The sequence below is a fragment of the Haematobia irritans genome, chromosome 5, assembly GCF_050003625.1.
Source record: "Haematobia irritans isolate KBUSLIRL chromosome 5, ASM5000362v1, whole genome shotgun sequence".
In the NCBI taxonomy this organism is placed as follows: domain Eukaryota; kingdom Metazoa; phylum Arthropoda; class Insecta; order Diptera; family Muscidae; genus Haematobia; species Haematobia irritans.
In genome coordinates this window covers 73,026,531-73,051,611 of record NC_134401.1, presented here as the reverse complement: position 1 = coordinate 73,051,611, position 25,081 = coordinate 73,026,531, and the positions used below count along the sequence as shown (strand labels likewise).

The following is a 25,081-nucleotide window of genomic DNA, read 5'->3' as shown; positions in this document are numbered from 1 at the left end:
TATATATATATATATATATATATATATATATATATATATATATATATATATATATATATATATATATATATATATATATATATATATATATATATATATATATATATATATATATAGTCTTCTAGTCTTAACCACTGAACCTTCTCTATTATTTACTTTTGTGGAACCAACCAGATTGCTCCAAAAACATTAACAAATTGCTTAAGTTAACGTTTTCCAGGTCCGCCAGTAATCTAAAGCTATATGCTCCTAAAATTGGCTTACGCCTTACACAAAAAACAGGACACTCACACAAGAGGTGTTTAATTGATTATTTTTCCTCCACATCATGGCAGCTTATACAATAGTCATTATACTTCGCGCCAATAGTTTTTGCAAAACCGCCCATCAGGCAGCGACCCATTATAGCAGATATCAGGGGTGCTATCTGACGCCTTGAGAACACTCGCATATCTAGTGTGCGGTTTAAGTTTAAATGGGGCCATATTTGCTTGGTGTCGTTACAACCCTTGCAATTCTCCCATCGAATATTGGCCACCATAACAGCCTTCTCACGCAGTAAGAGCTTGCAGGTGGCCAGAGGCATACCAACAGATTCTAGTTCTTCATTCAACCGTCGAACTGAACGGACGTGTTTTCTAATAGCGGAGTATTTCATCGTAATAAGTACTTATTACGAATTTCACGTGTGGTGGAAATAATAAACCACCATGCAGCGAAATTCAAAGTCATCCACTGGGTTGCTAACTTCAGGGCCCAGTGGACGGGTAACGACTGAAGTTATAAATTTGGGCAGCGACCAAGAGTCAGGCCCAATTAGTCGACCTGTAGACGGGTCGACTGGCGGTGACACTTTGGCAAGTCGAACCTTTTCTAAGGTGACGACATCAAAAGGAGGAACACTAGCATATCTAGTGTGCGGTTTAAGTTTAAATGGGGCCATATTTGCTTGGTGTCGTTACAACCCTTGCAATTTTCCCATCGAATATTGGCCATCATAACAGCCTTCTCACGCAGTAAGAGCTTGCAGGTGGCCAGAGGCATACCAACAGATTCTAGTTCCCCTGGAATATGTAAGGTAGTTCCAAGCCTTGCTAACACATCTGCTTCGCAGTTCCCCGGTATGTTCCTATATCCAGGCACCCATATTAGGTGAATATTGTACTTCTCAGCCATCTCGTTGAGAGATTTGCGGCAATCTATGGCCGTTTTCGAGTTAAGGAGCACAGAGTCCAAGGATTTTATTGCAGGTTGACTGTCTGAGTATATATTAATGCCAATATTTGTTGGAACATTACTTCTCAGCCAATTCACCACCTCTCTTATTGCCAATATTTCAGCCTGAAAAACACTACAGTGATTAGGTAATCTTTTCGTTATTCGATTTTCCAGATCTTTAGAATATACTCCGAACCCCACTTGTCCATTCAATTTGGAGCCATCAGCCATAGCAATCTATTTATCTTTTATTCCCCGGGGTCTGTGTACACCACGCCTCACTGTTGGGAATTAGAATTTCAAACTTTTTGTCGAAAAGTGGTTTTGCCAGGGTGTAGACCACTACGTTAGGCACATCTGGCATTACTTTGAGGACCGACCTATGACCGTACATTTTTTCCGACCACAGCCATAGCTCGCGCGACCGCACAGCCGTTGTTGCAGCTGACTGTTTGGCCAAAATGTTGTAACGTGACGCAATTATCCATCACGTACATTTTCCTTTGATATTAATAATAATACAAGAATATATATTAATAAGAATAATAAAAATAATAATAATAATAATCCGAATATTATTCGCACCACTCTAATAAATAATATTCTCGTACCACCCTAATGTACATAACGGCATCGTCATACCATCCATCCAACGCCAATACATTTGCCTACTGCATTGACCAACGCATTAGGCAGTGAGGGTATACAACAACAACATGTACTATGATGCCCATGGTTAAGTGTAAGCATAGGCAAGCCCATACCTAACATACGGGCACATGAATTTCAACGCGTGTATTCAAGTAGCTAGCATGCGTTTGTTACCTTCAAACCCTCAAACTTTTTATGAGTGTTTTGAATATTCGCGTGGAATTCATATTCAGGCGAATGTTAAATGTAGTTTTAACCTTGGGTTTTTAGAAATTCAAGTCAGGCTTTTCACCGTAGTGAATCTCTTAGGAGTCACATGAGCAAAGCCATACCATTGTTCTTCTCAGAACAATCTTGTTTCAAACCTCCTCACAGCAGTGTTGCCAATTTGGTGCTTTTAGCACCAAATTTAGTGCTTTTTGATTTCTAAAAAGCACCAAATTGCCTTTTTGGTGCCTTTTCAAAAAAAGCACCAACTTGGTGCTTTCTGGCATTTTCATTTAGCGCTTTTGGTGCTTTTTTATTTTGAACAGTATTAAGTTTAATTGATACAACAATTTTGATTAGACTTTCAAGAGCCGAAGAAACTCAAATTTATTGCCAAATATAGAATTTGATTGTTATGAAGTTGGTATTGATTATTTTTTAATTAATATTGTTATTTAGGGTATTCTGTAGGAAAGTCGAGCGATGAGTGTCGAATTTGGCAAAGATGTCATTAAAAACGTTTGTATTAAATTCACAAAAGCACGCACAACTGAAATAAGACTCCTTCCATATATTAATATAGACTCCTTCCATACATAAATATTTTGAAAGTTGAAAAACATCACTGATCAAAATGAATTGGACGAAAGCATTAAAACTGATCAAAGTGTATACTTGAATAGCGGTTCATAATGGTGAGTACTAAGTTCGAGTTTTGCCGCTAAAGTGAAAACTATATCAGTAAAAAAGGCATAAAATTATGCATATTTGCTGCAAATTTTATTATAACTTGATGGGGAATAGCCAAAAGCAAATTTTCACAAAGTTTGTATTCCTTAAAATGAATTATTAAAGAAATTGTAATTGTCAAAAAATGACTATTTTAGCAGCTAAACTCGATCTTAATACCCACCTTAACTTCTTAAAATTCAATTCACAAAAGTTCTATAATAGGTACATCTCCGGAAGTTTTTTTTTTAGTAGAGCATTTAATTTTCGATTTTGTGGTGGAAGGTGGTATGTTAGAATTTATAATATATTTTTGGTGCTTTTTGGCCCTGGGGAGTTGGCGACACTGCCTCACAGTTAAGTTGAGGGTAAATCCTCCTCACAGGCTGAGGGTAAATCTTTCCTCACAGGCTGAGGGTAAAACCGTTCTCACTAGTTGAGGGTAAATCTTCCTCACATGCTGAGGGTAAAACCGTCCTCACAGGCTGAGGGTAACACCGTCCTCACAGGTTGAGGGTAAAACCGTCCTCACGAGTTGAGGGTAACACAGTCCTCACCAGTTGAGGGTAACACCGTCCTCACAAGCTGAGGGTATGTTATTTTTATATAAATATTTATATATAAATTTTTATATATGGGAATCAAAACATTCATAATAACTCCCTATAGGGTATAATATAGTCGGCCCCGCCCGACTTTAGACTTTTACTTACTTGTTTTATTTAAATTTGTTGGCGGAATGTGTTGCAGCAAATGTTGAGAACGTTAGGATGATGGCGGAGGCGTCGAAAACCGAAAAAAAAACGTTCGCAACATTTTCGTCTATGCGATGTAAAATTTCGTCCATGTGAGTATTTCGGTAGTCCACATGACGAAATCAATCATCAAAGTCAATTTTTGTTATTTTCCTTGTTCCTCGCATTGACGATTTAGTTTCGTCTACGAGACGAAATTATTTTCTTCCCGATTCAGGGAAAGTTAACCAAAATTAACACTTGATTTAAATATATTTCGTTTATATGAAGTCCCATTATATGAATTCCACATTTTAAAATAAGTTGGACAAAATTTGTAAGTGTTTTATTTCCATTATGTATCAAGGATGCTAGTTTTCGTCAATGCGATGAAAGAATCTTCAAATTGATGAAACACACTTTTCTCTGAAATATGTGTCGAAAGAATCTCAATTATAAATAAAACATAAAACGATATACGGCATATGTATATAGATGATTGTAATTTAAATTTTCCATTAGAACTAAAGTCAAACACCTAAAAGTCTAATCAATCGTCAATGTGACGAAACAGTGTTCAATGCGATGATTCAATTCATACGTTCTATAGATGTGTATTTATTTCTCTACCTAAAAAACACACACAGCCAAATGCGCTTGCTTCGTTTCTTTTTTCAAATAACTGTACACGGCTTTTATTAATGAGAGCAAAGTTATTTTTTGTTGGGTATTTCATGCTCTCTCCACATTTTACTTAACTCAAACGAGATTAGAGCAAGAAGATGTATGAGAACAACTAAAGTAGTCAAATTGAGTAAAAAATAATCAAGTAGACGAAAATTTTCATCTACTCCGTTGATATGTATTCAAATACTAATGCAATAACACATCCATACGTAGTTGTGTGGTAGAAATGTTGTTTTTCTCTGTGCGGTAAGAAATCTCAAATGGTTCTTCTGAGTTGATGAGTTTAGTTCAAAGAGCAAAGAAATGAGTGCAGTAGCAGAAGCGTTTAATAATTTGGATATCTCCATAAACCATCTGTAAGTAGTTAAGCTAAGCCCGGTTCTGTATTCATTTTTTGCCAAAATCACATATGTATATTGCTTTATAGTTTTTATTTTAATAAACATTTTTCACCAATATACACTTAATTTTGCATTATCATTTATTTTCAGGCAATGATCTTTTCTTACTTATTATCACAGTGAAATCAAATAATTGTACAAAAACTTTGGGCTTCCTGCTGGTTGGTTTGGTAGTGGCGTCATAATCCACGGCTCCAATGGATATCCAGAATCTCCTATGATTTTAATTGCATACGTATAGTTAATCTTCTAATGTCGTAACAGAAATCACAAACCTATTAAAAACAATATAACATGTCCATTTTCAAAACTTCGCTGCATTACTCTTCGTACTGCTGAAGAGTAAAGGTACGAATCATGTCGAGCTTCCGGAAATTGACGTTAATAATGTTTAGATTTGGATCACATATCTATAATTGGTAAAAACTTTTGGGGGTCTCAAACTTGTTAACAAGTCACTTACCATTTGCACATTTAATGAGTGATAACCGTGGTGATTTACATAAGCTTCTTCATGGCTTCTTGGCGCCAGTATTGATACATGAGAGCAATCAATTGCGCCGATGGTTCCACCAACAAATGGCGCTGAGGCGGAAGCAAAAGTGGCTTTTGGAAACAACCGTCGCATAAAAACATACAAACATAAAATGTGTATTTCGTTTCGTAGCTATTCCTACACTAAACGTACCTGTTTCTCTGCAGATAAAGCTGTTACCCTTGATCCTCTTAAGTCTCCATCAATTTTGTGGACAAGTTCGTGTGTCATTTCCGGAGTTAATCGATAGAGTTTTCGAAACTCTTCCGTGTTTAAATCAAATGGATTTTCGATATTTCGAAACATACGTTTGTCCCTTGTTTGCGAATCATTATCTAATGTATTTTGTGAAAAATCGAAAGCCAAATACTCAAAGGCCATCAAAAAAAATGTCTACTTTATGGTGTTGAAGTAAACAACAAATAAGTTTCCGTCGTTTAGTTCACGACTATTTTATATGTTAACGAAAACAGCTGATTCTAAACAATACCAAAAACTGTTTAAAATGGGTACCGAATAACTTGTTGTTATTTTTGTTATTTGTCTTGTTGTTATTTTTCTTGTTATCCCTTCTTAACGATGCGATTCATCGTTAGAATTGAATACAGAATCCCACTACTGGCATCTTTGACATGAAATTCCCCGATAATAAAAGGTTAAGTGTGTGTCTTTGTGTGTTTCGCCACAAAAGCCGTACATTTGGAAGTTCGCTCCGATTTGTCCTCTGCGGCATTCGAAGCTTCATTTTCACGTTTTGTTGGTAGGCGGGGACTCCCCCGTAGGGTGATGTCCGATTATGGTAGAAACTTTGTGGGTGCAAGCAGAACGCTCTTAAGAGAATATTAAAATTTTTTGAAAATAATGTCAAACGAAATTGCTGATAAATACGTAGTTGACGAGTTTGAGTGGAAATTCATATCCCCTCATTCACCTCATTTGGGTTGGCAGCTGTTAAAAGTTTTAAAATCCACTTCAAATTTAGTTAGCTGTTTCGCAAAAATTCACATTCGAGCACATATCTACAATACTTGCTCCTATTGAAGGGGTTTTGAATTCGCCTTCCATCACCAATTCTCAATAAGGTGGAAAAATGACTACTTAAAATATCTTCAAAAACGCTAGTAATGGAAAAGCCACTTTCCAAAACTAAAGCCAGGAGATTTGGTAATTGTAATGGAAGATTTACATGATATCTCTATATTTACAGGAACTCAATTCCACATCGTAGTAAGCCAAGCGTGTATAAGTGCAAAATGTGCAACAAATTCCACGCCCTGAAATCTTGTCCAAAATTCTTGTGGATGACCCCAAAAGAACATAAATCTATGGTATTAAACGAAGTATATTGCATCAATTGTTTGACTCGAAGCCACCGATTTCGTGACTGCCGATCGCCTAACATGTGTCGGAAATGTGGAAGACCTCATCACACGCTGCTTCATGCCAATTACCTCCAGTCCGGAGAAGATCAGCGAAAAGTTACCAAAACCAATAATTCCCAAAACAACGAACCAGCACCAAGCCAGCAACTTCTTTCAGAAGCTATTCGAGCGCTTGCATCGGTATTGTGTTCAACTCAGGAATGACCTTCCTTTGGCCCGTCGGTATGTCTAAACTCGATGGTTTAGACTTAATTTTAATATTGTATGCGATACTGCTTTGACTAATTTGAATTTCACTAATTAAATGAATTTTTTACCCTATTGTGAATTATTAATTATATCCAGAACATACAACGGCTAGCTCTTAAACACTCTCAATAAAACCCATTGTAAACTCTAACCCGCTTCTACCTTTATTTTCTTCTATGTGTCTGTAACATATCTCTATATGAGATATGATATGATGCACAGCGCTCCTCTTTTGAATCCCTTCTTCTCTATTTGAAGCAAAGATAATAAAAGAGGAAGATGGGAGATTGGCTTGCGTCATACTAAATGTTGCATGTACCAGATTAGTTTAATACATGTTTGTAATCTTTTAGTTGTTTTTCGTTTTTATTTTTTAAATGAAAAATGTAATTTTCTTAATGAAACAATGTTAAATTTTAGGCAACAACAAAAAAAAATACATTTTCCCCTTTATGGAAATTTATTTCGTGCTCTTAATTTCTTTTTATTTGCATTTTAATGCTATGTCAATACTTGTCGTATACGCGTTTGGTTCGAGTATTTAGGAAGATAGGAAATTTGCTACTGAAGAGATCAAACCATTTATGGTGTTAGTTTCATCAAAGACAATAAACTTTATGAAGATAGGAAATTGGCTTGCGTCATACCAAATGTTGCATTTACCATGTTATTTCCATACATGTTTGTAAATTTTTAGTTGTTTTTGTTTTTTTTTGCGACGCTTTGTTGCAGCACTACTAATATGTGCATTTATGAAAGAATAGTTTGAATATCAATTACTATTTATTTAATTAAATTTACTAGGGTGGTCTATGATTACAATACGATGAAATAGATGATGAAAATTATTGGTTTGAGGGGATGACCAGGTGGACTTTTAACTAAAACGACAGAAAAAACACCGCATAAAACCAATTCTTCCACTTTGAAGTCCAATTATCCGGTTTGAATGGACCAATATGTTCGCCGATTGCGTATAATATATGCAAATGTAAAGAAAAATAAAAACACGATAGCTTTAGTATATTCAATATAATGTTACGTTTTTATATTGAGGAGTATTTAATTACCCGATAATTAAAACACAGTTCTTTTCAAATAACGACAATCTACAATTTATTTGTTTAACTGATTGGTTTCACTTATTTACTCTACGATGTGCACTGTATAAACTTTAGCTTATGACTGACTTCACAGCTCTCTCCGCCATGGGCTTATATACCGTGATTTGACGATTTCGAGAATTCTGGATAGTCTGGCCTACAACCATCTAGAACTATCTAGGTACAATTTATCTAACAGCACATATTCAACTGGTTATCTTCATTGCCTACAGCCATCTGGAATGTTCTATCGGGCGTTATTGTACAGGTGATATGGCACACATACTTTTAGGCTTTGCTAATAATCTAGTGCATTTTACTATCTGCTAGATGTCGTGCAGGCATAATATAAGTTATTATGGTCATATTACTACAATTATAACAATAAGTAAAACAAAAGGCATTACATTTACAATGAACGATTGGAAAACTAGGAACACAAAAGATGTTTAGGAAAGTACTAGAAAATAAAGAAATGACTCTAACAAGTTATGACGTAATTTTATCGTTACAATTTGAAATTTAAATTAACGGAAACTAATTTAAATAAACTTAATTCTAGAAATATCACATTCGTAACACTGCCTCCCGCTTAAGCCTGTTCGTCCCGAATAGGCATAGAACCCGTTCCGTATGGAGCCAAACGTTCCAGGTGAACGACTTTCATCTTTGACCTTGGACTGTCGCCCTTTTGAATGCGGTATACAACATCATTGATCTTCTTGATGACTTTATATGGGCCTTCCCACTGTGTAGTTTAGGACATAATCCTTTCCTTCGTTGCGGGTTGAATAGCAGAACCAGTTGTCCTTCTTTAAAGCTCTGAGTGTTTGCTGCACGATCATATCTCGCCTTCATCCTGTTGCTGACAATTTTTATTTTGTTTCGCACTGATTCATGAACTTCACCAAATGTGTTTCGTATATCGTTACTGGTTTCTTCCATGGCGAGCTCATTAGGTGTAGCGTCGGAAATCAAATCTCCAGGCAACTTCAATTCCATTCCGAATAGAACCTGGGCCGGTGTTCGTAACGTAGAATCGTGTATGGCTGATCTATACGACAGCAAAAACTTTGGTATATGCTCGTCCCAGTCTCGTTGGCCGTTATCTACCACATTTCGAAGATGTTCTTCCAGGGTGCGATTAAACCTTTCTACCATGCCATCAGACTGTGGATTCAATGGCGTAGTCCTTGTTTTCTTGATACCAAGGAAGTCACACATCTCTTTGAATATGGCCGATTTAAAATTTCTTCCTTGGTCTGAGTGTATCTCGGTCGGCACACCGTAGCGACATATCCAGTTCTTGTCTACAATCGTCTTCGCCTCTTGGTTAGGAATGGCATAAACTTCTGGCCACTTGCTGAAGTAGTCCATGACCACAAGGACATATCGATTTCCAGAATCACTTACTGGGAAAGGCCTGCAACGTCCATTGCTATTGTTTCAAAAGGTTGGGTCTTTGCGCTGTTCTGTTGGCCAGTCCGCTCCAGATTCGACGTGCAATAGGCGGATATCAACGATTTCTTACTTATGTTCAGCTTTCGGGCAGTGTTTGCATTCGACATTACAAGGTCGACGTGACAAGGCGTCCGCGTTGCCGTGTTTCCCACCTTTTCTATGCTCGATACTGAAATCATAGCTTTGGAGTCTTTCTATCCAACGTGCCAGCTGAGCTTCCGGATTCTTGAATTGAAGCAACCATCGTAGAGCTGAATGATCAGTCCTTAGCAAGAAATTCTGTCCATACAAGTATTTGTGGTAATGCTTTACGCTTTCTATGACAGCAAGCAGCTCTCTTCTAGTTACGCAATAGTTCTTCTCGGGCTTGGATAACGTTCGGCTAAAATATCCGATGACCTTTTCTTTACCATCAATCTGTTGAGATAGCACACCACCAATTCCGTACGCACTAGCATCTGTATCCAAAACAAATTTTTCGCCAGGAATAGGATACGCCAGAACAGGAGTTGAACATAAAAGTTCTTTTAGATGATGAAATGACTGTTCCTGTTCTGCACTCCACTGGAACTTCTGACCTTTTTGCGTCAATTTATGGAGACTAGCGGCTATGCTGGCGAAATTTGGCACAAATCGTCTATGATAAGTGCATAACCCAAGGAAGCTGCGAAATTCATGGAGATTTTTGGAACATGGCCAATCTTTTACTGCTTGATTTTTGTCTTCATCGGTGGAACATGATGACCCAGGTACTTAACTTCTCGCTGGAAAAGCGAGCACTTCTTGGCGTTAAGTCGTAGACCAGCGGCTGACAGTTGCTGGATAACCTCCTTCAAGTTCTTAAGGTGCTCGTCGAATGATTTGCCCATGACTATGATATCGTCGAGGTATATCAAGTAGAACTTCCAATGCAACCCCTTTAGCACCCGCTCCATCAATCGCTCGAACGTAGCCGGAGCATTGCAGAGCCCGAATGGCATTACATTAAACTGCCAAAGACCGCCATTAACGCCAAAAGCTGTCTTTTCTTTGTCTTGTTCGGTGATCTCTAATTGCCAGTATCCACTCTACAAATCAAGCGTGGAAAACCATGTTGTTCCGGCTAGTGTGTCCAACGTGTCATCAATGCGTGGAAGTGGATAACTGTCTTTCTTGGTGACATCATTTAACTTTCTGTAGTCCACGCAAAATCGGGTACTGCCATCTTTCTTTTTGACCAGCACAACTGGCGAGCACCAAGGACTTGCTGATGGTTCGATCACACCACTTTCCTCCATTTTCTTAACGAGCTTTTGAACCTCATCTCGTTTTGCTAGAGGGACACTTCGTGGTGCCTGTTTTACGGGTCTTTCTTCTGTGGTATTTATTTCATGCTTCACCACAGATGTTCTTTTCAATGGCAAAGGCGGAGGCATTTTTCCATAACAATTTCTAGGCTTTATTTTTCTCGGACGGTGATAGATGACGTGTCCAAGTTTCGACATAACCTTCCGGATGTTTCATCACTTCATTATGCTTCTTTGGCGATTTGCTTTCCAAGTCGACTATCGCTTCGGCAGGAGTACATTTGCCAATGTCCGAAAATTTGCTCTTGATGGTCAGATAAATTCAAAACTCGAACTGGTATAAGTCCCTCTTCATTAGTTGTTACCAGGGCATTTGCTATCAAGATGTTGTTGTTTTTATTTTCTGCTGGTTCAACAACCCACAATTTGCCGACTTCACAATCTCCCTTCATAGAAACCCATATAATTGTTTCGGCATTTGGTGGTGTTGACTCTGACTGGCCCGTTGTCAAACATCTGACAGGTATATTCTCACTGTAGCCCACGTTTACCGGTATTTCGATATCGCACCAGGTCATTACACGATGTTTCATATCCAAGTTGAGACAAAAGCAATCATAAAATCCGCTCCAATTATAACTTCGTCCACTATATCGGCCACAATGAATTCATAATTAACGAATTTGTTTGCAATGGTTAACTTTACAGGAACCTTTCCATATACAGTTGCGGGTTCACCTGTAGCCGTGCGTAGTCTGACTCCAATTAGTGGTGAAACTTTTCCTCTTACTAAATCGGATCAAGTGATAGATTTCGATGCCCAGTATCCAACGTCAAAGTTCGCTTGTATCCATTAATACCACCCGCAATAGTCAAATTGTTACTTTTCTGTTGGACTATTATTATAGAGATTGTGGGACCATCACATGTGGGAGCCAGCTCTTGCCCCGCTGAACTAGCCGGATTTAGTTGTGTGAAAAATGTGAATCACTGGACTGTGGGTTCACCCACATATGGCTATTGTTTGGTGGTGAAGGCGATTTCGATCTTGATCACTTACGACGTGCTTTGAATTCACGAGCAACATGTCCACAGTTATAGCACTTTATTCTGGATTTAGTTGTCTCCTGCTTCATTTCTTGCATTGCCTGCTTAACGGCTTCTTTCACTGAGTCAATCACGAAATTTGATTCATCTTGCTCGGTCTCCACTCTGCGTACCTGGTGAATTTGAAGTCGTGCCAACAATCTCGCAGTTACTGTTCTGCAAATGTTTCTGTTTCTGCGAATGTAGCCTTTTGTGACGCATATGTTGCATATTTTATATCAGGGTCTCTAATTCCATTCACAAAGGCCTCGATCTTGATGCGGTCCACAAGTGGATGACTTTCTCCTGGATATGTCGAAAGCACCAACCGCTCAACCTCTGTTGCAAAGTCTTGTAGAGTCTAATTTGACTTCTGAACTCTTCCTCTTAATTCCATTCTGAAGATGTCTTGCTTATGTTCTCCGCCGTACTTACGTGGAAGTGCCGCTATTACTTCATTATAATTATTTCTAGAGGCAGGGGGAATGCTTTGTATCACATCAGCGGCATTGCCCTTTAATGCCAATAGAAGTTCAATTGCTTTGTCATTGTCGCTCCATAAATTTCTAGAAGCAACCATTTCGAATTGGAATTTGAATACATCAAATGAAGTTGAGCCATCGAAAACAGGAGGTTTGGTTTTCGAGCCCTCGATAACGCGCACTGGTCCACCTTTAATTTCCAGCTCTGACATTTTTCTTTCAATGTGTAGAAATTTCTCATCATAAACCATAATTTTCTCATCCCCGGAAATAATCTTCTTATCCAGCTCCCCAATTTGGCTTTCGATATGGTCCACACGTTTTTCCATGCCTTCAGCAATTTGTTGAAGATTCTCATTTAGAATTCTAAAATTTTCGTCCATCTTTCTAAAGTTTTCCTCAATAGTTTTTCTAGAATTCACTTCCATTTTTAGAGAATTTTCTTCCAATTTTCTAGAATTATCTTCTACCATTTTTCTAGAATTCTCTTGCATATTTAGAGAATTTTTTTCCATCATGTTGCTCAAAATATTGACTATCGATGTGTAATCAACAACAGTAGACGCTACAGATGGAGTTTCCAAAGCACTGGCTACTACTGATTCGTCAAGATCTTCCTTATAATCGAACTCATGTGTTTCGATATCAATACCGCGCCGCTCGAACTCTTCCAGTAGTCGCTTTTGTAATTGAGCCTTATTTCCTGTAGTCGGCTGCTCCATTTTGCTCAATTCCGTCTTCAAGTCTTCCACTCGAAGCTGATTAAACTTCCGACACCAATTGTTACGTTTTTATATTGAGGCGTATTTAATTACCCGATAATTAAAACACAGTTCTTTTCTAATAACGACAATCTACTCTATTATTTACTCTACGATGTGTATCATATAAACTTTAGCTTACTACTGACTTCACAGCTCCCTCCGCCAAGGGCATATATACCGTGATTTGACGATTTCGCGAATTCTGAATAGTCTGGCCTACAACCATCTAGATACAATTTATCAAACAGCACATATTCAACTGGTTATCTTCATTGACTACAGCCATCTGGAATGTTCTATCGGGCGTTATTGTACAGGTGATATGGCACACATACTTTTAGGCTTATGCTAATAATCTGGTAGATGTCGTGCAGGCATAACATAAGTGAATATGGTCACATTACTACAATTATAACAATAAGTAAAACAAAAGGCGTTACTTTTACAATGAACGATTAGAAAACTAAGAACACAAAAGATGTTTAGGAAAGTACTAGAAAATAAAGAAATGACTCTGACAAGTTATGACGTAATTTTATCGTTACAATTTGAAATTTAAATTAACGGAAACTAATTTAAATAAACTTAAACTTAAATGTAGACTTATACGGAGCTATCTCTCTGGGAGGTCACAAAAAGTTAGCATAGGAGATAGATCATCAAGACCTAGCTATATTGAGTCTGGAGTTCCACAGGGATCAGTAATTGGACCTTTGCTATTTAGCATGTTTATTAATGACATATTCTGCGCATGTAGATATGCTAATGTGCATGGTTACGCTGATGATATTCAATTATACATATCGAGTCGTGTTGGACTGTTGGAGGATCTTGGGTGGAAACTTAACTCAGACCTTGAGTGTGTCAATAGGTGGGCTTCCAAGAATAGACTTAAACTGAACCCGTCTAAGTCATGCATCCTCCCTATTAGCTATACTCAATACGATCTGGGTTTCTTTCCGAGAATCCTTCTAGGGGAAACTAGCTTAGAATTTACTATGAAGGCCAAGTACCTGGGCTTCATTCTAAACTCTAGACTGTCGTGTTCTGATCATGTCAGCTCAGTTATTGGGAAGATCTACCTTACACTACGCAATCTTCGGGTGACATCAGCATTCACGCCGGTGGAAATTAAGAGGAGACTTGTAGTACAACTTATTGTTCCCGTGATTAGCTATGCTGCTGAATTATATAGTGGATTGGATTCTCATTCGATGCACAAGTTACGAGTAGCATTTAATAATGCTACGCGATATGTCTATGGCCTATCGAGATTTGACAGCATGACGTCATGGGGGAGCAAGGTCCTAGGAATTGACATTATAGACTACTTGAAACTTAGGAATATGACGTTTCTTCATAGACTTATAGTGAACAAATTGCCTTGTTACTTGTTTGATAAGCTCATCTTTGGTCAATCAAATCGCTGCTTGACTCTTATTATACCACGCTTCAAATATGTGAACTCTAGTAGAATGTTCTTCATTAATGCTGTAAGACTATGGAATAATTTACCTTACAATGTTAGATGCTTAATTAATATTGACAAATTTAAAAAAACCGTAAAGAGCTTTTTAACTAGCGCAGCCTAAAATTACTTATTCATTAAAAAAAAAAAAAAAAAAAAAAAAAAAAAAAAAAAAAAAATCTCAGCTCCTTCTCTCTGTACGTTTCTTAAATTCTATAATATATGGTGGTCATTATATATATATATTTTTTTTTGTTATTGTTAACTTCGCTATTGCTTCTTCTTTTGTGTTTTTGTTTTTGGAAAAATATATTTTCTTTTACTTATTATATATCTAGTCTTGTTTACTATACTATAATATTTACTTATACTTTATATAAATCTTATGACTATGTGTTCCTAAACTACTATGTTGAACTATAAAAGAATATAATTCTTATTGTTCTGATATTGTGATCAAATAAATAAATAAATAAAATAAAAATAAATAAATGCAAATTACTTCAATCCGAAATCTAGAATATCACATTCGTATCAATAATATGCACAGGAGGCTTTATTGATAATTTTAGAGGCAAACAATATTACATACAATTTCCAAGGATATGGATAGATAGTAAACCGAACCAATTGGCTTATCGATAACGAGTGACAAGATACCAAGATTGTGTAAAACTTTTGACATGACCAACTATTGTTCGAAATATGACATTTCTTATATTACAGAGATGTAATGCAATTGAGCATACAAATTTTAATTAGTACTACTAGCATCGAATGTAAACTTAAATAAATCCAATTAACTTTATTCTAACTCAAACAGTTAGTGTAAGAAAAAACTTGTTCACGTTAGGCGGTGTTCACGTTACCGCGAGTGCACTGTATATTTCATTATGCTTCATGCTAATAGATTTTGTAAACTCGCCCATCAGGCAGCAGGCCGTTATGGCATATATTTGGAGTGATTTTGAGGCATTGAAAACGGTAGCATATCTAGGGTATGGTTAAAGTTTCGATGGGGCAATATTTGCTTGGTGTCGTTGCAATTCTCCCATCGGACACAGTCATCATAACAGCCTTTTCAACATTACTTCTCTGAAAATTTACCACTTTTAAAATTTCGTCATTTTAAGTTCCAAGTTTTTCGAACATATTCGAAACCACACTAGTACGTCCCATTTGGTCCCATTAGTGTAGAAATCTGAATAAGTTTTATTCTCTACGCTGTTGAGAATTAATGTTTCAAATTTCTTGTCGAAAAGCGATTTCGCCAGAGTGTAATTCACTCTGGCACATTTGACATTATTTTGAGGACCGAACTATGGCCGTGCTTTTGTTCCGACCACAGACATTGCTCGCGCAACCCGACAGACGTTGTTGAACAATATGTCGAAAGGCAATAGATGCAGCATGACATTAAGGGAATCTGTCTTACTAAATGCCTTACAAGTACGCCATTTGCTGTACTTTATCTAAACTTGTTGGCTGCTGAAGTTCCGGCCACCAGACCACAAGTCATTTCTGATCGCTCTGTGAGTCTTCATTCCGTGAAACATATGTTGCGTGAGTAAAATTTTTCCGTCGTGAGTGTGCGTGAGTAAAACATTGCTTATGTGCACACCTTTACACTCGCCCTATGAAATGGTACAAAAAATGGAAAGGAAATAATGTTCATTCAGTTAGAGAGCAAACGATAAATCAGAAACCAAATGTTTTATTCCATTTTTCGTATTTTATAAACTTGTAAACATATTCATACTTGCAACATACATACATTTATTTAAACGCTATATTTGAGTAATTGAAACAGACAATTTTGTTGTTGAAAATAGCTAAAAATTCACATCTAACACTGAGTACTATGTTCAGTTTTCAAGCTGAAAACCAGCTTATTTTCATGGTTACTTTTTTTAATCATTTAATTTCGAAATATTAAATAGTTCGCAATCAATACATTGGATCTTTTCCATCCATAATTTGAAGAGACTTGATAAAAATGTTATCGTCTCCATATATATTTTTGCACTTTTAATTTAGTGTTTTGGAGAAAAACTCGAACATAGTACTCACCTTAAAACATTATTTTTTTGGATCTTATGATGCGAATTATATATATATATATATATATATATATATATATATATATATATATATATATATATATATATATATATATATATATATATATATATATATATATATATATATATATATATATATATATATATATATATATATATATATATATATATATATATATATATATATATATATATATATATATATATATATATATATATATATATATATATATATATATATATAGATATAGATATAGATATAGATATATATATTTTTTTCAGTTGAATAGTGGATTGAAAAGAATTACATGGAAAATAATTACACTGGATATTTTGTACATTCTATATAGTTTTTCCACTATGCAACCGTCTTTGGCAACAACCATTTAATTCTTTTGTATACTTGCAAACGATATTGAATACATTCAAAATTGGAATAATATCTCTTGAAGTATATCACTTTTTTTTTCCATGCATTGTAAATTATGATATGTATTTAAATGTGTTCTTCTGAAGTTTTCCACAGCATTTCTCATTTCGGCGCACTATCTTGAAACCAGTTCGTTAAAGGTGGAGTGGCGAATCCTTTCTCGAGATTGTCTGCATCTCCTGCTGAAAATCTATATACAGTGGGCCTAGTAATGGAGGAATGGATATTATAAGACCGGATTAGCGTATTTGCTTCCTTTTCCATGCAACACTTATCTTCAGGTCGCAAGGGAGAGCTGCATAGTTCATCTCTTGGGAAATCCTTTAGAGGGGGAGTTTCTGCCAACCAAGTATCAATTAAACTATTATCCAATTTGCTTGGTAAGTACCTAGTGGGACTTGTTGTACTATCAGATACTGCACTTGGGGCATTGGCAGGAATAATTGGTTGAGGAGAACTGTGTTCATCATTCAAAAGAATGACCGATTTGTTGACATTAAATGTTATCGGAGGATTGTTTTTTTGGTGTTGCTCCAACAATACGTTTTCAGCTTCCAACTTCATAGGGTCTTCAGTGGTGTCTATTCCCAACATTTGGAGAACAAGGTTTCGATTTGAAACAATGAAGTTTTGCATTAAGCTCACACTGACGTCTTCATATTCGGTTTGACATCCTCGAGATGTGTGGAATGAGAGGGTTTGAGTCGAAATTACGGATGTCGCTGCATATTCTTTGTGTTCGGGCATATTTTGAAGCTCTCGTCCCCAAATGTGCGGTGGGTGTGAAGAACTACGTTGAAGTCCTGACTCTTCGCTACTAATGGATGTACAATTATTTCCGGTTGACATGGTAGCACTAATGTTAGGAATTGATCGAGCAGGTGGAAGATTCAAACATGTCTGTGATGTCATTGTGGAGAGAGTGATTTCTTGCAGTGCTTGCAGCGCATTTCGAACTTCAGAGCTAAGTTGATTCATATCATGGTGTAGGGTAGTTACTTGAGAATCAAGCCTCTCCAATGAATGTCGACTTTTTTCCGCATGGCCACCATAGTCTTCATTGACATTATCTTCTAATGAAGTAGCATCAATGCTTGACGTAGTAGTTAATGTCCGTTGTCGTTCGACTCGACCACGAAGTGTTCCAAGTGAACGCCCACGTTTGTGCATTTTTAATAATCTTGGACTGTTGACGGTTAGTAATGGTGATCGAGAAGGTAAAGGCGATGCTGTTGTGAAACTGTGATGTGGTGAAGCAGTAGTTGCTGTTGAAGCACCTATATCAATTTCTTCTTCCAAACCATTGATTTCATTCAAGTTCTCGTCGTCTTCACTTATGCTAGGCAGGGGAAATATAGGTCCCATGTCTGAATCTTGATTCTCGTATCCTTCTCGTAAGTTAAATGTCAAGTCATGTTGAATATCGTTCGCGAACTGTTGTTGATATTCCGGATATAGCCGTAAAACCTCTACCAAACCGCCAACATGTACACACTTCAAATCGCAATATGTTAGGGCCTACGAGAAACAAAAGTAAATAAATATCATAGTATGACACGCAATTTACATAATATTAAGGACAAATTTCTTTAAAATAATGACATTTTAATTAAAAGAAAGTTTATAATCATTGTGTAAAAAATTCTTCCCATTCGATTTAGCAAGCAATTTAGCAATCCAGCCGTTGAAGTCGGAGGTCTTTGAAGTAATGCAATTTTTCCTCAAAGTAAAGAAAAAAATTTTTAAGTTAAAGAAATTGAATTAAGTAGTATGTGGAATTAGATTAAAGATAAAATCGCTTCAAATATAGGCAAAGACTTATATATATATATATATATATATATATATATATATATATATATATATATATATATATATATATATATATATATATATATATATATATATATATATATATATATATATATATATATATATATATATATATATATATATATATATATATATATATATATATATATTGTTTATGTTACCACAACACAAACCCTACACATTCTCTTCTTAATTCCGATTTTCATGCATGAAATCCCCAATACCAACATTTTTGACATTTATGAATGATTTGCCAACCAAATGCTGAAATTTCGCCGCAAAATCCCCCCAATGCCATGTTTAGACTTCCGCAAACTTCTTCGTGCATATCTCTCCTTTGACTACTGTCGCGGTACTGGTAAGGGACAATCCAATAAAATAAATCCAACACTTTGAATTCCATCATAACCAATTTGTTTTCTATTTTGGTGTTTTTCTGCGATCTCTCGTTGGGAATATACGCTCTCCTGCTTCTCGTGGAGCTAAAAGACAGTATTCATTGGGATAATATCTGAGTGATAATATCTGCTTACGTCCTGATTCTCCCGCAGGTGGAATTTTGTCCCACAAATTGCCTTTGCAAAGTTTTACTTGTCCGCTGACATCTTACTCACATAATCATTTTGGTCCAATTCGAACCGGGTCACCAAGAGCAATTTCATTATTGGACTCTCGCAGATGTCATTTCCAACGTTCCAGAAAGCAACAGACCAAGGAAAACAGGTTGGTATACTTTGATTTTTTGTGTCTCTTATCATTTGTGAAGCAAGTGTGGAATAGTGAGTTGGTTGTGCGGATGATATTAAACCATCCAGCAAAAGTCAAAAACTAAATTAAACATTTTGAAGAAAACAAAAAGCAAATATTTGTACCAAAGGCAAGATACAAAATTAGAATAATTATATACAAGACGATATTACCAGAAAAAATAGCAACGGAATTCTCATAAAATTGAGGAAATCATCAAATAAAATTTTTGGCAAACCAATAATTAAAATATTATCACAAATCCTACGAAAGCTTTGGAAGGAATTTTTGCAAAGAACCTCTTAATCACATTTTGGACGAATTCATCGGTGAGTCTTGTAATACAAATATATAGAGCGAGACAATTTTGATTCTGCCGAAAAATAGCACGTGTCTAGAAAAATACCTTCTCTGCAATTACCCCTCTGCAACGAATCCATATGATATGCGGTGACTAGTAGCACGCTATGCTAAGAATACTGCGTTGTTGTTGCTACGTGGTCACGATGAATGTATGATATTTTTTTACAGCTCCATTTTAATAATACTCCCCCCCTCTCTACTAACACAACCATCCATATAGAATATTCTGTTTCCATCGTTCCACTAACTTGCCCCCTCCACAGTAACATACGTCCAACTCCATCCATCGTAACGCAGACTCCACATTTCAGCGAAGCATATGCTACGTAAGGTTCTCCCAATTTTTTCTCTCGTTCTCACTCCATTGGATCACATTCCTTTCCCCAGCACATCCCCCAAACCCCTCGAGCATTACGTGAGCGTACATGGCATTGCACTATTGATGATAATTTATACTACTACTAGTGTATTTATGGCAATTTATATTTATTGAAATTTTCTGTTTTCTATGAGTTGAGTTTTTTTTTAGTCTTGTTCATTGAAACCGCGTATATATTTAAGTTGGGGTTAACTTTTTTTGGATACTGTTAATGCCAGATGGACCGTTTGAGGTAACGAGATTTTCCATCACCAGTGAAGGGACATTCTTATGGCTGGTTTACCATCAATGATGTGATCATTACTCTTTGCTGCTCTCTAACATATGGTACTGTCTCCCGCTCTCTCGATTGGCACAGCTGCACGGTTGGTTCAGCGGCAGAGGTGCAAGCGGCTCTGCGTTGATAGCAATGTACTTTCTCCAGAGTATAGGTCAATGAACCCTTAGGTGAATGTTTTCACCAGTCAGCTGTTTGTAACACTATTTCCGATGAATATGCTATAGTGCTGGTGACCAGCATAGGTACTCATACCATTCTATCCATTTTATACGAATTGATGGGAGATTGAAGATATTTCTTCTTTGGATGTTGTTTATATTTGAATTTTGGACATATTTCTATAAATACGTATCTATAGTATAGAGCCTTTGCCCTATATCTGTTCTATCCATTTTTTATTCAAACTGATGGATATATTTGTTTTTACTGCTGTTTAAATTTGTGTTTTGAATGTATTTTTTATACACGTAGATCTGTATTATAGTGCCTTTGCCCTATATCCGTTCTATCCACTTCATATTCGAATTGATGAGAGTTGAAGATATTTTTCTTTCAATGCTGTTTGTGTTTGGATTTTGAACCAGGGATCCGGAGCGGAGCGGAGCAAGCTCTTTTTTTGCCGGAGCGGGAGCGGAGCGGGAGCGGCATTTCTAAAATCCGGAGCAGAGCGGTTTCCAAATGAAAAACCGCTCCGCTCCGAATAAAATATTACTTGAATGAAATGTGTAACTTTGAAATTACACTGTGTAGGTAATTTCAAATATAGCTAGTAGTTTGTAATGAACGTCAAATAAATGCAATTAAATGATCTTATTTATATTTAATTTTTTAGTTTTCTACACTGAAAAAAATATTGTCGTGAAGTCAAAGATTTCATGTCCTTAGAATAAGAATGCAAATTTTGCTTAACATGGAAGACGCATTTCTCTAAACTTTTGAATGAAGTTGTAACGTCCTTATAATTAAGTAATTTTACTTAAAAATGTGTATCATAACATGAAAGATAAAATTTTTGAGGTAATGTCAACGTGACTTTAATAATTAAGAATTTTTTTTTCAGTGTAAGGACATTCATATTTGCTTTACTATTGTACTATATCCTAGAATTCTCTTATTTCTGATATTAGTTCTCGAAAATTTAATTAAAACAAGTAAGGAAAGTCTAAAGTCGGGCGGGGCCGACTATATTATACCCTGCACCACTTTGTAGATATAAATTTTCGATACCATATCACATCCGTCAAATGTGTTGGGGGCTATATATAAAAGTTTGTCCCAAACATTTAAATATCACTCGATGTGGACAGAATTTGATAAACTTCTGCAAAATCTATAGACTCAAAATTTAAGTCGGCTAATGCACTAGGGTGGAACACAATGTTAGAAAAAAATATGGGAAACGTTTAAATCTGAAGCAATTTTAAGGAAACTTCGAAAAAGTTTATTTATGATTTATCGCTCGATATATATGTATTAGAAGTTTAGGAAAATTAGAGTCATTTTTACAACTTTTCGACTAAGCAGTGGCGATTTACCAAGGAAAATGTTGGTATTTTGACAATTTTTGTCGAAATCAGAAAAACATATATATGGGAGCTATATCTAAATCTGAACCGATTTCAACCAAAATTGGCACGCATATCTACAATGCTAATTCTACTCCCTGTGCAAAATTTCAACTAAATCGGAGTTAAAAATTAGCCTCTGTGGTCATATGAGTGTAAATCGGGCGAAAGCTATATATGGGAGATATATCTAAATCTGAACCGATTTCAACCAAATTTGGCACGCATCGCTATAATGCTAATTCTACTCCCTGTGCAAAATTTCAACTAAATCGGACCAAAAATTGGCCTCTGTGGTCATATGAGTGTAAATCGGGCGAAAGCTATATATGGGAGATATATCTAAATCTGAATCGATTTCAACCAAATTTGGCACACTTAGATACAATGCTAAATCTACTCCTTGTGCAAAATTTCAACTAAATCGAAGCAAAAAATTGGCCTCTGTGGTCATATGAGTGTAAATCGGGCGAAAGCTATATATGGGTGCTATATATAAATCTGAACCGATTTCAATGAAATTTGGCACGCATAGCTAGAATGCTAATTCTACTCCCTGTGCAAAATTTCAACCAAATTGGGTCAAAACTCTAGCTTTTAGGACCATATTAGTCCATATCGGGCGAAAGATATATATGGAAGCTATATCTAAATCTGAACCGATTTCAATCAAATTTTGCACACTTGACTATACGACTAAGTGTTATGCTAATACAAAATTTCAAGCAAATCGGTATAAAACTCTGGCTGCTGGGTCCATATTAGTGCATATCGGGCGAAAGATATATATGGGAGCTATATCTAAATCTGAACCGATTTCAATAAAATTTGGCACACTTGACTATAGTACTAATTGTTCTTCTTGTGCAAAATTTTAAGCAAATTAGGGTAAAACTCTGGCTTCTGGGGCCATATAAGTCCATATCGGGCGAAATATATATATAGGAGCTATATCTAAATCTGAACCGATTGCTTCCAAAATCAATAGGGATCTATTCTGAGCCAAAACACATACGTGTGCCAAATTTGAAGTCGATTGGACTAAAACTGCGACCTAGACTTTGATTACAAAAATGTGTTCACGGACAGACGGACAGACGGACATCGCTATATCGACTCAGGAACCCACCCTGAGCATTTTTGCCAAAGACACCATGTGTCTATCTCGTCTCCTTCTGGGTGTTGCAAACATATGCACTAACTTATAATACCCTGTTCCACAGTGTGGAGCAGGGTATAATTATGGATAGTTTCAATTTTGGTTGAAAAATGTGCGCATATACATTTATTTTATTTTTTTTTTCACATTGACTTGATTTGTATTATTGCATGTTATCTACTTTTTTGAGAACGAACATTTCTTAAAAACGCTGTTCGAAAATGTATTTTTGCAATAAAAGAGAAAAAAGCGAAATTAGGTAACACTAGATCTGAGTAAGAATATTCGTAGGTATACCACGGACTGATTTCGATGGAGGTTGTTGCAAACATAAACATAAACATACACACACACATTACAAATATAACAAAACCTCTTCTCTACGTCTGTTGCAAAACAAAAAAACTTTCGGAGAGTAGCTACTTCTACTCTGTGTATATACTTTCAATTCCAATCATCGTTGCCGTTTTGGTCCGATCGGACCAAAATTGGTCCAAAAAATTTCTAATTTTTAAATTTGGTCCGATAGTCGGACCAAACAGAATTTGGTCCATTTTCATAAATTTGGTTTCTATCACATATTAAATAGAAATGGTGCACCGCAAAGAATATTGTCGGGAGGCCAAATATTTCACATGCGTAAAATATGAATACGAATTTTGCTTAGAATAGAAAACGTATTTCTCTGAAGTAAAGTTTTTTCCTTGTCTAAAAGTCTCTAAACTTTTCAATGAAGTCTGTTTGTCCTTATAGCTAAGTGATTCGACATAAAAATCTGTATCCTAACATGAATGAAAATTTTGTTTTAATGAAGTCAAAATGGATTTAATATTTCTGAAAAAATCTTCAAAATTAATAAAATGTTTCAACACATAGTTTTAAAGTCATTATACCCTAAACCACATAGTGGTTAGGGTATAATAAGTTTGATCTGCCAAAAAATGTGCCTACCAGAAATATTGATTTTAGACCCAATAAAGTATATACCTAGCGCTTGGTGTCCGTCCGTCCGTCTGTCCATGTATTTATTGTTCACAGGATTCCGGTCACAATTATTAACCGATTTTGATGAAGTTTGGTACAGGGAGTTTTTTTGGGCACAAGGACGAACGCTATTGAATTTGGAATAAATCGGATCAAATTTAGATATAGCATATATATGTATTGCTCGATTTCGACAAATGGAGTCACGCTGCACCTTTTTACTAACCGATCGTCGTCAAATTTAGCACAAAATAATCTTTTGTATCACCCTCTAAGTCTGAAAATTTCATCGAAATCGGTTCAGATTTAGATATAGGTCCCATATATATGTATCGCCCAATTTTGCCAAATTTTGTCATAAAACCCTTATTTATCAACCGATCTTACTCAAAGTTGGCTAAATGTAATCTTCTATAGCACTAACTATATGTGCAAAAAAATCATCGAAATCGGTTCAGATTTAGCTATAGCTCCCATATATGTACCACCCGATTTTTCTAAATAAAACAAGTAAGGAAAGTCTAAATTCGGGCGGGGCCGACTATATTATACCCTGCACCACTTTGTAGATCTAAATTTTCGATACCATATCACATCTGTCAAATGTGTTGGGGGCTATATATAAAGGTTTGTCCCAAATATATACATTTAAATATCACTCGATCTGGACAGAATTTGATAGACTTCTACAAAATCTATAGACTCAAAATTTAAGTCGGCTAATGCACTAGGGTGGACCACAAAGTTAGTAAAAAATATGGGAAACATTTAAATCTGAAGTAATTTTAAGGAAACTTCGCAAACGTTTATTTATGAT

General features: G+C 36.0%; 2 protein-coding genes across 2 annotated transcripts in view; one reads left to right on the top strand and one right to left on the bottom strand.

The window, feature by feature from the left end:
- Positions 1-13,973: 13,973 nt before the first annotated feature.
- On the top strand, positions 13,974-14,567 carry LOC142239829 (uncharacterized). Its single transcript, XM_075311591.1, has one exon. It carries the CDS (start codon positions 13,974-13,976, stop codon positions 14,565-14,567), a length of 594 nt encoding a protein of 197 aa, XP_075167706.1.
- A 2,259-nt stretch (positions 14,568-16,826) lies between these two features.
- Positions 16,827-25,081, bottom strand: part of Elk (Eag-like K[+] channel) — a 1,103,641-nt gene continuing 1,095,386 nt past the window's right edge. Inside the window, exon 16 of the mRNA XM_075312997.1 lies at positions 16,827-18,472. Coding sequence (XP_075169112.1) covers positions 17,057-18,472 — 1,416 coding nt within the window. The 3' untranslated portion in view covers positions 16,827-17,056. The remainder of the gene's footprint in view (positions 18,473-25,081) is intronic.

Coding starts and splice junctions, on each gene's coding strand:
- LOC142239829 (XM_075311591.1), top strand. CDS start 13,974: ATGAAGGCCAAGTACCTGGGCTTCATTCTAAACTCTAGACTGTCGTGT.